The sequence below is a fragment of the Asterias amurensis genome, chromosome 7, assembly GCF_032118995.1.
Source record: "Asterias amurensis chromosome 7, ASM3211899v1".
Lineage (NCBI taxonomy): Eukaryota > Metazoa > Echinodermata > Asteroidea > Forcipulatida > Asteriidae > Asterias > Asterias amurensis.
In genome coordinates this window covers 22,099,269-22,114,447 of record NC_092654.1, presented here as the reverse complement: position 1 = coordinate 22,114,447, position 15,179 = coordinate 22,099,269, and the positions used below count along the sequence as shown (strand labels likewise).

Genomic DNA, 15,179 nt, shown 5'->3' with positions numbered 1-15,179 from the left:
GTTGGCCACCATTAAACCGCCGAAGGGTATGTGTGTGTGCCCGTTGGCCATGCCTCGCTGGCTTCGGTGTCCATTTTAAAAGTAATGTTTTTCTTTGTGTCTGTTTTCTGTTTGTTTTACTGTTTGTGTTTTGTTGGAGTGATTTCTGATAGAGATTTTTTTAGTGATGGATTTCATTAAAGTTATCAGTTCAATTCATTAGAATGATAAGAATATTGCAGATAAGGACGGGTTTGTTTTTGTTTCTGGGCCGTCTGTGGGTAATGGTTATGTCCACGTAGACAGGAATGGTGGACTAGTAGCTGGTAGCACGCAAACCGCGCTGCCAAATGGTATGTGTATATAGAATGATCGATGTTTCAGAATGGCAAGGCGGAGTCGTATGAAGATCATTTGTACAATTTTTTTTTAACTGTGTGGATTTAAATTCACAGTTCAGAATGACAAGACTTAAGATTTTATTTTTTGGCACAGCATAGTGCCCTAACCAGCAGTTGGTCCATGGCTCTGCTGACAATACAGCCTTGATTATAAAGTTAAAGAAATACAACTGGAAAGCAAACAATGAGGATGAACAAAAGACGGCCAACAATGGGATCCCCTCTCCCAAAATGTTTCCCTACCGAGGGGTCTCTTGCTGGCTCTTGAAGGACCCCCTTCAAACCAATTGCTTTGCTACTGTCCACGCCAGCCTGGCTGTTCACTCTTTCAGTTTTTGTGTGCTGAACTAACCTTTTCAATGGTTAGGTTGCCAATTGGCGCGCGGGGTCCCGACGTCACGCCCACAACTATACTCGCTAATTGGAGGATTGATTACATGATTGACGTGTGACGTCACGTTTGAATGGGGCATAATGAGCTGACAGAAGAGTGACAGGCCGAGCCGTTGACACCTCAGTGGCAGGTTGTTGGCTATGGGCTGTGAGAATCGTCACATTGAGACATAAACGGACTCGATCTAGCTCAGACTGTACATGTATACTTCCTAATGCTTGGGGGTTACCATAAACCTTGCGGCACATCTCTGTTCAGTCATTAACCAAATCGACATCAGTGTGTACACATCTCTACAGCGTGTTATTGTACACACATGAACTGTATACCCGGCTACAACTTCCTCCGGAAAAATAATATATGGATGACTGATGAAAGTTTTTTTCATTGCTGGTGAAAATTTCTCTGTCTATTTACAGTCGCTTCAGTGGACTTTTTAAAGAATCGCACCTCACCGGGAAACCAACTCCAGGAGAACTTACTCGTGCATAAAATGTGAGTGCTATTTTAGTTTAGTGAGTGGGTGCTACACAAGCTGTGATCAAGCTTTGGACTACTACGTGACTCTAAGTTTCTCTCCACTCTCCCGTGTAACCCGTCAAGGCTCGAGCTAGTGTGTACATGTGGTAGCTGTCGCACGGTTGCGGCTCGTATTTGACCAACGGCTTTATTTGTACACTGATCAATGCTGTGCATACACAAAGACTCGGAGTTGTGAGTAAACCTTGTGTGACTGTATTTTCATATTAGACTGGTCGGACTGTAGGGGGAAGACATGGCCTTCTCTACAGCTCCTACCATCCTGTGTTTTCACGCTGCTGTACTCGCCGTTTTCCTGGTTCGATGCTCGGCGATCAGAGATGTTAAATGTGAGCCCATCACCATCCCAATGTGCCGTGATATTGGGTATAATATGACGTACATGCCCAACCAGTTTAACCATGACACACAAGACGAGGCCGGACTTGAGGTGCATCAGTTCTGGCCTCTGGTGGAGATCCAGTGTTCAGCGGACTTGAAGTTTTTCTTATGCAGTATGTACACTCCAATCTGTGTGACGAACTATCACAAGCCACTGCCGGCTTGTCGGTCGGTGTGCGAGCGGGCCAAGTCGGGCTGTGCACCGCTGATGAGACAGTACGGATTCGCCTGGCCGGAGAGGATGAGATGTGAGGATTTACCTGAATTCGGCAACCCAGACCAGCTTTGCATGGGGTTCAACACCACCGAGAAACCCACTCCAAAGCCAACCATCCCTACCGTCACCAAGCAGCGTCCATCCCAGCCGACGGACGGTGGGTGTCCCTGCTCCTGTAAAGAACCCTTCAAAACGGTGCCACCACATCACCCGTACTACGGTCGTGTCAGCACCGGTGGTGTGTCCAGCTGTGCTACCCCTTGCAACGGTGCCTTCTTCTCGCCCGATGAGAAAACATTTGCAACCTTCTGGATCGGTTTGTGGTCAATTTTATGCTTCGTTTCCACACTCACCACTACCTTAACTTTCCTGATCGACATGGAGAGGTTCAAGTACCCAGAGAGACCCATCATCTTCTTGAGTGGATGCTATTTATTCGTCTCTTTGGGATACATCATCCGTCTCATCGCAGGACACGAGACAGTTGCTTGCAACGGGGAGTACATCCGCTACGAGTCCACTGGGCCTGCCGTCTGCACCATCGTTTTCCTCCTCGTGTATTTCTTCGGGATGGCCAGCTCGATCTGGTGGGTCATCCTCTCCCTGACGTGGTTCCTAGCGGCCGGTATGAAGTGGGGCAGCGAGGCCATAGCGAGTTACTCCCAGTACTTCCACCTTGCGGCATGGCTGGTACCGAGCATCAAATCCATCGCAGTTTTAGCTCTGAGCTCCGTGGACGGCGACCCGGTTTCAGGGATCTGCTTTGTCGGTAATCAGAGTGTGGAGAAACTTCGGGGCTTCGTGCTTGCCCCCCTCTTCGTGTACCTCATCCTTGGAACATTCTTCTTACTGGCGGGATTTGTTTCGCTATTCCGCATCAGACATGTCATCAAAGCAGGAGGCAGTAAAACAGACAAACTTGAGAAACTGATGATCAGAATTGGGGTATTTACAGTACTTTACACGGTGCCAGCTACCATCGTGATTGGGTGTTATTTCTACGAACAACATGCCCGTGGCAAATGGGAAAGAACACACACATGTGGCTGCAAAAACACAGCAGTTACATATCCCGATTATTCTGTTTTTATGCTCAAGTACTTTATGTGCCTAGTCGTTGGGATAACGTCTGGGGTTTGGATCTGGTCCGGAAAGACACTTGAATCGTGGAAAGGATTTTATTATCGTTTATTCGGAAAGAGAGAACTGGACAGAATCGGTAAGCCATCCAACCCAAAGGCTGTTCCATTGGCACATGTTTGATCAAATTTATCAAGAGCTGCGAAAAACTGTATCCATGGTGTACCAACGAACTCATGACAATAACACTGCCATTAATGGACGAGTTGTCTAATGTATCCTACTACAAAAACACTGAGTAACTCTCCATAGAATGCTTATTAATGTGTACAGAAATTATTTGATTTTTTATAGCTTTTTATGGCACCCTGTGTCAGTGTTTTATACAACCTGTGATATATTTTAAAATGCATTATAAGGAAGTCATTTGCAGTCGATATTTGCATTTAATTGTTTAAACATCTCTGGGTTTTTCTTTCTGCCTTCTTGTTGTCCTACTCAAGCGAGCCGGGCAGCAGCAGTGCAAACATTGGTTACATCACCCACGTCAACATGCCGACCAATGTCTTCAATACACTCTAATGAAACACACGGGTTTCTAAAACTTTCTCTCTTTTGTTCGTATGTGTAACGTGTTCTTAGCGGGACAAACGCTGGGTAAACGGTACCATGCCTCACTAATGGAGAGGCGGTGAGCATATAGAGTATTTTACTGTTAGCTTTGTCCAAACGCAAGCTGTTGGACGTCCATTATATAGACGTGGCCAAATAAACCCACTCAAAGATTTACTTGTATTGTAAACGGATGAATTTACCATTTTGCGAGTGTTGCATTTGTTGCGAGAGGGAAAACTCTTTGAAACTATATTTCACAAGGAGTCACATGCGTCTAAAACACTGCTAGAAAAATCTACTCAGAATTATATTTTTGTAACATAACTTGTATATGTATTTGTAATAATGGAATATAAGAATAATGTGAACAGTCATCTTGTACAACCATTGAGAACATCAATTGCTGCGTAGTAGAGAGTGATACCAATTTTATTTCAAACTGCTGGGTTAAAACATTTTAAGGGGACTTAAACACAGATTTGGTTTTATATCGTGTACTACTAACTGCATGTTTATTTGCTATACTGGTTTCTATCAAAAAGTGTGACTATTTGGTTTTACATGAACTGAGTTTGTAGAGCGTGTTATATCAATACTATGTTGTTATGGTAACGTTTCCTCAACGAATGGCCTGGCTGGACGGGTTTGACAAGCATCACCCAGTTTGCCTTCGGGCGGCAAAATATCTCCTCGATAAAAGACATTCTTGAGATGTGATGTCCCACGTAGCAACTGCCATTTAACTTTAAGATGTCAGTCTGATTATACATTGATTTTCTGATTCATTCACAATGTATTTATCGTTCAATAGAGTCAGTTTTCATTCGAGAAAATTATGTCAACCTCGTTTATCAAAACCTAGTATTGAAATTCTTGGTTGGTAATGTGTGTTTGGTAAATTTATCATCCCATACCGGAAACTGTTTCCTCATTGAATTTGAACGATGAGCCTCTGACGTCACCTAACGATGCAATGTCATTATAATCAGTAAATGTCAGATGTTTTGTTGTATTGATAAATTATTGACTAAGTCAACAGTGATCTTTGACCCTTCTCTTCCAAAAAAATCTGCTGCTGCAAATTCAAATGCCGCTTGAGACACAACCAGGGTTTATAATTTAACAGTGGAAATTTTTAATTTGCATGTGAGTTTTAAAATATCTGATAATGGTTCTATGTTACTTCTATTTATCCTTTAATGGGAATATTGTGTCTGTAATAATTTTAGCACTTTAAGTGTGGGCTGTAATGATACTTTAATCGAGGGACACATTAAATTATCATTTTATAAGGAATATTTCAACTATTTTATGTGTGAAGTTTCAAGAAACTTTCAAGTCATTCGTCTTATTTTGAAATATATTGGAATCTCAATGTACTTCGATAGACATGTAGTCTGGATTTACAAAAGGACCTTAGACGCAAGTTGGTTTATTAAAACAATACAGAATTGAAATATTTAATTTAAACAAATTATGGTTGGAATTTATTTGATGCTGTAGTGATTTTTCTTTTTGAAGGGATGGTACAACATTGGTATAATATCTTATTTGAAATTTATTGCATGTTTTTGGAGTTTTCTTGGTGAAAACATTAATACAATTTCACTGTGAGTCTCATTTAACTGAGTGTGAGAAATTTCTGAACTTAACATTGTACAGATTACCGGCAACAAAAACGTCAACTCTTAAAGTTGCCTTCAATTTTTATGAGTGTTCAAGTGTTCAACTCGAGCTCAATTGTAAAATTGAACTTTTCGAAAGAGTAGTGAGAATTAAATCAACGTGGAACCCAATGTGGACAAGCTCAATCCTTGTTTAAAGGAACACGTTGCCTTGGATCGGACGAGTTGGTCAAAACAAAAGCGTTTGTAACCGTTTTTTATAAAATGCATATGGTTGAAAAGATGTTTTAAAAGTAGAATACAATGATCCACACAAGTTTGCCTCGAAATTGCGTGATTTTCCTTCTACTGTGCGAACTAACATGGTCGGCCATTTATGGGAGTCAAAATTTTGACCCCCATAAATGGCCGACGTGTTAGTCGACGAGGTAAAAGGAAAACCACGCAATTTTGAGGCATGTTTGTGTGGATCATTGTATTCTACTTTTACAACATCTTTCTACCCATATGCATTTTATAAAAAACGGTTACAAACGCTTTTCAAAGACCAACTCGACCGATGCGAGGCAACGTGTTCCTTTAAGGAAGATTGGAATGAATGTTAGAATCCCAAACCAATAATGTACCACCCCTTTTGTATTTCATCTAGAATTCTGGTTTAACCCTATGTTGAATTTTGTTCTTGCATTCTTAGTCCCATGGGGCTAGTTAAGAATGTTGAAATGTGTTTGCATTGGTTGTACAGTACGCCTTAATAGTCGAATGGTGACATCTTCACTGGGTGGGTTGATGGGTATTGGAAATCGAATGTTCATTGACACATTGTAAAACTTCATTGATTGTTCATCCAAGCCTTGAGGTACACAGCCAAACTTTAAAAATGTTAAAACTTTAACTCATAAAAAGACGATGCTCTCTTATGAACTATTGTAAACTAAAATAAGATAAACTATAATATAGTTGTTCGTAATATGAAATTGACACTTAAAAGTGGTGTGAGTAAAAGAAAGCAGTAAAACGAATTGAGATTGTGTAAGGAGTTTAACTTTTGTGTGTTCGTTTTGGGGTGGAATTATGAGCCCGAGTGATGTATGACCTTTCATACGGCCCCCCAATTTGTCAGTACCGTGCCAGAAGCCACCTTTTTCCAAACAGTCTTACCGGGTATTTGGTCATACTGAATAGGCAATTAGGCTGGCTCATTATTGCCGTTCTCGCCCCATGTGGGCATTGTTAAAGACAGCTCGTCAGTATGATGACCATTGGTACACAATTCCTTGAATGCGCTCACAAAAGAGCTTTAGTAAAGGGGAGACTAATCCGCATGGCTGTCTATCTTTCCGTCTTCTTTATTTTCTTCTCTCTTCACGAAGAAGAGAGGGTTTCACCCTGTTGTTGGCTAAGAGGGTGCCGGAAGAATAGACTCGTCATCCGGAGGCTTATGGTCTAAGATTTACCTCGTCTTTCATGCTAAGTAAGGAGGAGGGGCTAACGTAAATTGTAGAAAAATCTTAAGGTTTTACTCAATGAAAAATATCTTTAAAAATCGCATTGAATTGCGAGCCGATTATCAATAAAACGTGACTTTCAAACTTTAAAAAAGTTGGAAACGGTTACTTCCCAAGGCGTCTTAGAAAAAGTGTATTCCCTTGAGTATAAAGTCAATAGCATTCCCCTGACGTTAGTGTCTCCAAAACGGAAGCCCTGTAAAAGTCTACTCTATCCTTAGATAAAAACCCACCAGTGCGTGAACACATTGTTTATCTTGCAAAAAAATGCTGTTTAGCCACCTCCTTATCGTCCCGTCAAGAAATGTCCTAATTATTTGGGCGGGGCTTAGGGAGCCCCTAATGAGGCATGTCTGTTAGGGCTGACAGAGTTCATGCGAGAGCGTTTACGGCCTTTAGGCGACGGCTGTTTAGAAAAGTAAACAGGAATTGGAATTCTAAGTCGGGGGCTCGCCAGCATTGGGAAAACACTCAGAGGCCATCGGAGCACCGCAGAAGTTATGTATCCCGAACCCAATTCTATAGGTTATATCTTGCTCTATGGTTGTATGCAATAAGAAAACAAGTTTATAACTCTCATATCGACAAGTTGATGTGATAAAGATGGAGGGAAGTACACACTTTATGCTACCCTTAATATAATTATAACTTCATCAGACGTCTGTTTTAATCAAAAGTCAGAAACAAAACTCCTTATATAGAGGTATGTTTACATGTGAAACTCCTGAAAACTAGATTTCATTAAAGATGTCTTCAAGATCAGAGCCAGCTACCAATTCTCCCTGGTTCTGCAGAAAGTTCACTGAAAATCAAAACAATCTTTTCATGTTCCCACGGACAGATTTGAAAATCCCCTTGATTGTGGAATTTGTTCATAATTAGTACAACGTAAAATATACTTCTTATTATCCTCCAAGTCCAAGGTTGCTGTATTAAAACCCCAAGAACCATTTTGGCATCTCTTGAAATGATAAAACATTAACATGAAACTTTCCAAACTGAACTACCTCAAAAACATTAGGCATAGGCGTACTATACAGACTAGAACGACAATTTCATTTTAACTCCATCCAAAGGTTTTCATGCGCTAATCAAAAAATATAACTGCATTAAAGGAAAGCCCCCCTTTTTTTACCACTACTCTCTTTATAAATAGAAGTAGAAGTTGGTAAACAATGTCCATGCAAACATGCACGTTTACAAATTAAACAAAACACAGAAGCAATGTAAATGCTGAATTATGTTGTACTTTGATTCCATCAAGTGGCATAAACTGTTTAGTTGATTATCAACCCAAGCCAGGTCATTTATCTTGTTTGGTAGAACAACTCTCGTGGCTGTTGTAAATCACGGAGTTTTTTTACGAGACATGTTTATCAGCTCAACAAATTAAAGTCCTGACGTTTGATCACCTCGCTCGCCACACACTACATAATACAATTGTCACTAGCAGGTGAAACACACATAAAGCATTTAGAGGGTGCTGCAATGGACGGCTGCCTGTCAGCGTGTAACCACGCCTGTCACTAATGGACCTAACAAGCACTAGTTGACAGGACATTTTTTTTTCAAAATGGCGGCCGTGGGACTGGACAAGAATGAAAGGGAAAGAAAGGCGAGGGGGTGCACAGCGGGCATGACGGGGTCGTCAAGGCTGAGGCTGCGGGGTGCTAAATTGGTTACATAAGCCGCGGGACTAAAGTCATCATTACATGTCCGAGAAGTAAGGACAAGAAGAAGAAAAAGATGTCTCGTCTCAAGATGTTATTGCCAAGATGGCAGGGGGGAGCATGATGGAAAGAAGTAATTTGTTGGCTTCTTGTTGCATCTTCTTTTGAGTGGGGCTCATTTAGGATACTTTTGATTGGAAACAAAGGTTCTTGACGGAAGGAGGAATTCTCGACAGGAAGGTTATTGGAAGATGCCCGCTGTGGCTCTCGAGTCATTTCAGCAAGTCACCCGCTGGGTAAAGAACTCAATAAACAATACCTTTACTTTTTGAAGTCAAATCTCAATCATAGTCTCTGTTGGATAAAGATGTACTCGATCAAAGTGCTATGGCGAAATGAGTTTCTGTCAATCTGTTTATTAATCCATTGATGTCACATCTTTCATCAGACTCTCACTCCACCTGGAACGGTTGTTTTCATCAATTGTTTTTTTTTTACATTTATTTATTTATTTATTTATCAACTGAAATCGTCTTACATCACAATTCGCAGTGCTCAATACATTTCTGTAGAGCTATTTTATACAACACATTCAGAATTAAAAGCTAATGAAACTTTGACATCATCTCTCTCCTGAACAGACTACTTCGTACCACAAGACACCCATCAGCAGAATGACCAAAATAGAATACAGGTAGCATCTTAACTTATTTATCTTATTGATGTATCTGTATCTTTATTTGCTGTTTTATTTTTTGTTTTTCATTTATTTATTTCTTATTTATTTATTTCATATTTTATTTTATTTAATTTTTTGTTTATATATATAAACTAGGCTGTCCCACTTTTCATTTTGTTTCGACCTTTTTCAGGCAGGTATACCGCGTTCGAACTTGATACCACAATGGAGGACCATGTTCGTAACACAGTCACGCACAACTCCAGTCAATGCATTATGTTCTTTAAGAATTCCAGCGTCTAAAATTAAAATCTGGGGCATTTTTTTTTAAGATGGAGGAGGCAGGCTGGCAGACCCCCACACATTCATGCAAATCAACACCCATCCGTTCCTAGCGTCTCAATATCAACATACCAGCTATGTAGAACACATGGAGTGACATGTTACACGGGGCTGTGACCAGACTCCCAACTCAACAACCAGGTTTTGTTTTCGTATCGTGTTGAAACGATGCCTTACTGTAACAAAACAAAACTCGAACATTTTAACCTGTTCTATAAAATCCAGAATTGTGAAAGAAATACTGTATATTAAAAAAAAATGCCTTATCGAACTGCAGGCGTTTTCCATGTGACAAAACACACACTCTCAAACCACAATGAGAAGTCCGATATTTTTATATAATGCCAGAAAAACCTGCTATAAATGCTTATTGATTAGAAGTGGAAATGATATTCACTATATAAATAATATTAAGACTTGATATTCTTGAAGATTGTATAAGATCAACTTCTTTGGAGAAATTGGCACGGTGTGTTTGGCTGTTCTTTAAACGAAACTCAAAATGAGATTCTAAATCAGCACAGGTTTAATTTGTATTCGTTTTCACTCTAGGGGTAGGCCAGCTTCTCGAATCTGTACCCCTTATCATCAGCTAGCATTAACCCCACCTAGTATGAACCCACAAAAAGGAGCTCTAAAAAATGCCCAGCACACTCACCGAGAATAAAATAAACACGGAATATGGCAGGCCTTGTTCGAGAAGAATAGTGGGCACTCTATTGTCCGGGCAGGCACCCCCATTCACGGGGAAAGAGAACCATAGAATGGGAGAGGCATTCCCCTGACGGACCGAGGTGTAACCAGAGATGCAACGTACCTTAGGGGCACACGGGTCGGCCCGAGCATTGCTCGAAAGTCACAGTGGTACGGGGAAAATCAACCGCAAGCCAACAAATGCTGGGCCTGCACTCATGGTCTCGAGAGAGGACTTGCCACTCGTGAACCCATTTTCCTCTTTTCTCAACAATAAAAGAACCGATTTGGGGGTCTTAATTGTTGGCAGTTTTTTTTTCTTCTTCTCTTTTTCGTCGAATGGGGGAATGAAAACCTAGTGAAAACTTTTCAAACGGTCTTTAGGAAAACAAGCAACGCATGAACAGACAATTTGTCTGATCGCTTCCCGCGTACTGTTCGGTTTCGATGTTTGTGTTGATTTTCTCATCGCGTTGTTGTATGTTTGTCCATAGTTTGTCAGAATGAAAAAAAAGTAAATGGCGACCATGAGATTTTTGTTCCACTGTGGCTAAATACATACATCGCTGGCAGAGTTCAACTCTCAGTTGCCCCATTACTCCCCGGGGATATGCCAATATGCTTCCGCGGTTGAATCTAGTTCATGCAAAAAAAGGAGTTCAGAGATGTTTGGTCGACATGTGACAAGCGGCTGACTCTGGAGATTCCAGCAACGCTACCCAACAAAACAGGCGCGCAACACCACTTCTTAATAGAGCACTGGACTCAATGAAAACATGTCATCTACTGTGTTTACCGACTACGAAACTTGAGAGGCCGAATCTCACCCTCGCGCTCAGGCAACTTCATCTCGCAAACAGCGTCAATTTGGACCTTATTTATTAGATCGACACTTACAGGCGTCACGACACTTTGGCTGGGATTTCAAGGGGCGGGTTGGGGGTGAGGTCGTCAGTGACCGTTTCATGATGGTGTCTTTTTAAAGAATGACTGTTGGACTGATAGTGACATTGGCACAGCTGATGTACATGATTGATAATGGGGCGAATGTCATAAGACTTAAAGGTACTGGATACCTATTGGTAATTACTCAAATTAATTGTTAGCATAAAAACTTACTTGATAACGAGTAATGGGAAACAGTTGGTAGTAAACACACTGCGAGAAATGACTCCATCTGAAGTAACGTTTAGTTTTTTGAGAAAGAGGTAATTTCTCACTCAAAATTATAAAAGACTTCGGGCCTAAAGCCTTATTCGGCATCTGAAAGCACACTTATTTGTGCAACAAGGGTATTTCTTCTTTCATTATTCTGTTGCAACTTATTATCAATTGAGTCCATATTTTCACAGATTTTTTTTATGCATTCGTTGCGATACACCAAGTGAGAGCAGTAGTCTTTGACCATTACCAAAAGGTGTACAATGCCTTTAACGTATGAAATCAATGTTATCAACTTGTCAGTAGATGTAATTTACTGAAATCATTACTGAAAAGAAAAAAATACTCACCCAGTTCGCACATTTTTTGTGTTTAATGTACAGACATATAACTTTAAAATGGTGAAATTCTGATTTGAAATGTCAGTTAGACCCACTGAGATGTATTTTATAAACCCAAAGGAACCAACCAAAAGTACCCACGGAACCAACCAAAAGTACCCACGGAACCAACCAAAAGTACCCACGGCCCACCCATCTACATACGGAGTACCATTCATACCTCGACTCGCATCATTTGTAGCGGGCTCCCACAGGACCGATAGCCTGGGCCAAGATCGCAAAATATTCCTTCCCTTTTTGGAAAAAAAAAATAGATCCTAGCAATAATTTAACCTACCTACGAGCTGTTTGATACCCCTTCAATGGACAGAGGCCACTAGAGAACAATTATTAGGGGAGAGACCCAGTACAAATTGATCAACGGGGAAAACAGCAACACAACCCACAATTTCTGACCTCAATTTTTAGCGGGTTTTTCTCAGGCAACCAATCAATTTTAATGCACAGATCGTCTGTGCGTAGTGAAACATGAGTCGTTCTGGTAATGGACGCAACAAAATTGTTACTGCCATCGGATCGCGAGGGTTACAAAATACAAGCACCCCTCGATTGGATGCATCTCTGAAGTCTCGTGATAAACACGAAAAGTGAGATGAGACGAACATTTCTGTAATGGGATTTGAAGAAAATTGCTCCGGTGATATTATGATGACATGGGGGAAAAGGTCAGTGGTAGGTTACATGCGTTGGGACGGACGTTCTAAAGGAGGTCTATTCTTACTGATATGGACGTCAACTCTCATGAGAATTGTTATTGGGCGATGACAAAGAAGACAATATAAGGTTAATATTCAGAACGTTTCATTTCATAAAAGGTCCACGTACCAGGAAGCGAGCAAACATAATCATTAATAACTTTTTACTGGTACCACACAAAGAAGGCAATTGTTAATATTCCAAAAATACATTTTATAAAAGGTCCACCAGAAAGAATAAACCTTTTACTAGTGCCACATTCTCGTTCAGTTATGGGGTGAATTTAACTTCCCACGGCAGATTTGAACATTCGTAAAAGCATCGTACCGTACTCCGTAGTTTGTTTCATTCACTTGCCTCTAATTTTACTTTTTTCCTCCAAACTTATTTAACCCGTGAAGAGTAGCCGCGAAGCAATCATGGCTAGTCTTGTCGCATTACGTCACCACCTTTCTTTCATGTTAAGCTATCACCAATGTGTGTATTACCAACATTTCTAGGGCATTTTTAAGGTATAGTTGGTCATTTGAGATTGGTTGTAAACTTTTGACACAAGTTGTAGGGTCATACCACCCCTATAAAATGTAGCATGGTAGCAGAAGGTTCATGTCGCATGAGACAACTTATACAGGCAACCAGTTCCAGGCAATCTCCATGAAGAAAAGGCATTGACATTATTGATTGACTGTTCACATAATATTCTTTGGTATCGTTATAGAAATTGTTTTAAAAATTACTCGTGTGCTAGCAAGGTGGTATTTGTAGCATGCACTCTAAATACTCCCGAGTCAGAATTGACCCGGATTTGGGTCCCATGGGGCCAGACCCATTTTGTGGGTCTGTTTGACCCGGAATCCGTGTCAATGTGACCCGGAATCCTTGTCACTGTGACCAGAAATTTGGTCAAAACAGGGAATTTTGACTCGGATTCCGGGACACATTGACACGGATTCAGGGTCAAACTGACCCAGAAACGGGTCTGGACCCCTAGGACCCAAATCCGGGTCAATTCTGACCCGGGAGTTTTTAGAGTGTTTACTGCAATGGTTACCTCCAAGTTGGCTGAAAGAGTTGCCTCGTGTAACAATGCCCACTATTTCGTAAAATATAGGAGCTGAAAGACGACTAGTAAACGTCTAATTATAGTGGTCTTTACATCGTCTACCCCTCCCCCTGTCAAATACACACTCCATCAAATCAGACGACAAGAAGACCGCACTCCCTCTTGATAATTAATCTAATAAATAGCCACCAGCGGGTTGGTTTACATACGAAGAAACCATTATGGCTAAAAACCTGTGACCCAACTCTGTCATTGGTCTTCAATTAAGGCCTTCTATAATAATTTAACAAATTTTACTGAGTAATTATTTTTGTCGAGAAAGCAAAAAGGAAAACGTGAAATTTATCGCTGGGGCTTGACCTATATAATGTGACCAAAATGATCGTGGTAACTTTTAGTTGTAGGTGCATGTTTGGCGGATACCCACATCATGTTTTAAAATGCTCTCTGAAAAAAAAAAATGCTCTCTGTTCAAATATTATGTAGAACTATGGTGTGCCATTAGCATACTCTTCTATTGTACGAACTATCACTATCAGCAAAATGCGCTGGGTAAACCGATACATGAATCTAAAATACTTTGCTTATTGTCTATTTTCTTGGCGTGTCAGGGCTGAGCTCTGGCGTTTCGGATCAGCAGAGTGTGGGTGCGAGTCCCGGTTGTGGCATGGCACTTATGTCCTTGAGCAATATATTTTACCACAATTATTGCTTTATCTTTCGGATGGGACACTTGGAGCCGAAGGTCTCATGCACGCACACATGTCAAAACAGAATACATGGAAGAGTACGGGGGTAAACCCCGGTGTTTCTTGTTCACAAGCAAGCATGCCTCGGGTTTACGAGCTACAGTAGGCACAATTAAAGGAACACGTTGCCTTGGATCGGACGAGTTGGTCTTTGAAAAGCGTTTATAACCGTTTGTTATAAAAGGCATTTGATTAGAAAGATGTTTTAAAAGTAGGATACAATGATCCACACAAATTTGCCTCAAAATTGCGTGGTTTTCCCTTTTCTTTGCGAACTAACACGGTCGGCGATTTATGGGAGTCAAAAATTTGACTCCCATAAATGGCCGACCGTGTTAGTCGACGAGGTACAAGGAAAACCGTGCAATTTTGAGGCATGTTTGTGAGGATCATTATATTCTACTTTTACAACATCTTTCTACTCATTATGCATTTTATACGGTTACAAATGATTTTCAAAGACCAACTCGACCGATCCAAGGCAACGTGTTCCTTTAAGCTCACTTATGAGGCATTATTGATTTCATTACCAGAATTATTATGAAAGTTATAATATCAATTCGGCTGATAGCCAACTACTGGTTGTTGACCCCAATCATACATTTTGGTTTTTTTTTAATCAAAATTGAACAAGAATCATTCTTTTAATATCAAAAAACTCAATGGAGAGATTGTGTAAAGAAAAGGTTATGTCATGTCTTGACTCTACTGATACCTTTGCGAGCCCAGTAAGAATGTACTTTGCTGGCATAGTTACCGTATACGCGTTAAAGGCAGTGGACACTATTGGTAATTACTCAAAATAATTATCAGCATAAAACCTCACTTGGTAAACAGTAATGGGGAGAGGTTGGTAGTATAAAACATTGTGAGAAACGGCTTCTCTTAGTGACATAGTTTTCGAGAAAGAAGTAGTTTTCCACGAATTTGATTTCGAGGCCTCAGATTTAGAATTTGAGCTTTCGAAATCAAACATCTGAAAGCA

The 15,179-nt window shown here is 40.6% G+C and overlaps 1 protein-coding gene across 1 annotated transcript; it reads left to right on the top strand.

Moving 5' to 3' along the window:
* The first annotated feature begins 936 nt into the window (after window positions 1–936).
* LOC139939907 (frizzled-5-like) lies at window positions 937–5,066 on the top strand. The gene has a single exon (XM_071936069.1). It carries the CDS (start codon window positions 1,550–1,552, stop codon window positions 3,173–3,175), a length of 1,626 nt encoding a protein of 541 aa, XP_071792170.1. The 5' UTR covers window positions 937–1,549; the 3' UTR covers window positions 3,176–5,066.
* The last annotated feature ends 10,113 nt before the right edge of the window (window positions 5,067–15,179 follow it).

Coding starts and splice junctions, on each gene's coding strand:
- LOC139939907 (XM_071936069.1), top strand. CDS start 1,550: ATGGCCTTCTCTACAGCTCCTACCATCCTGTGTTTTCACGCTGCTGTA.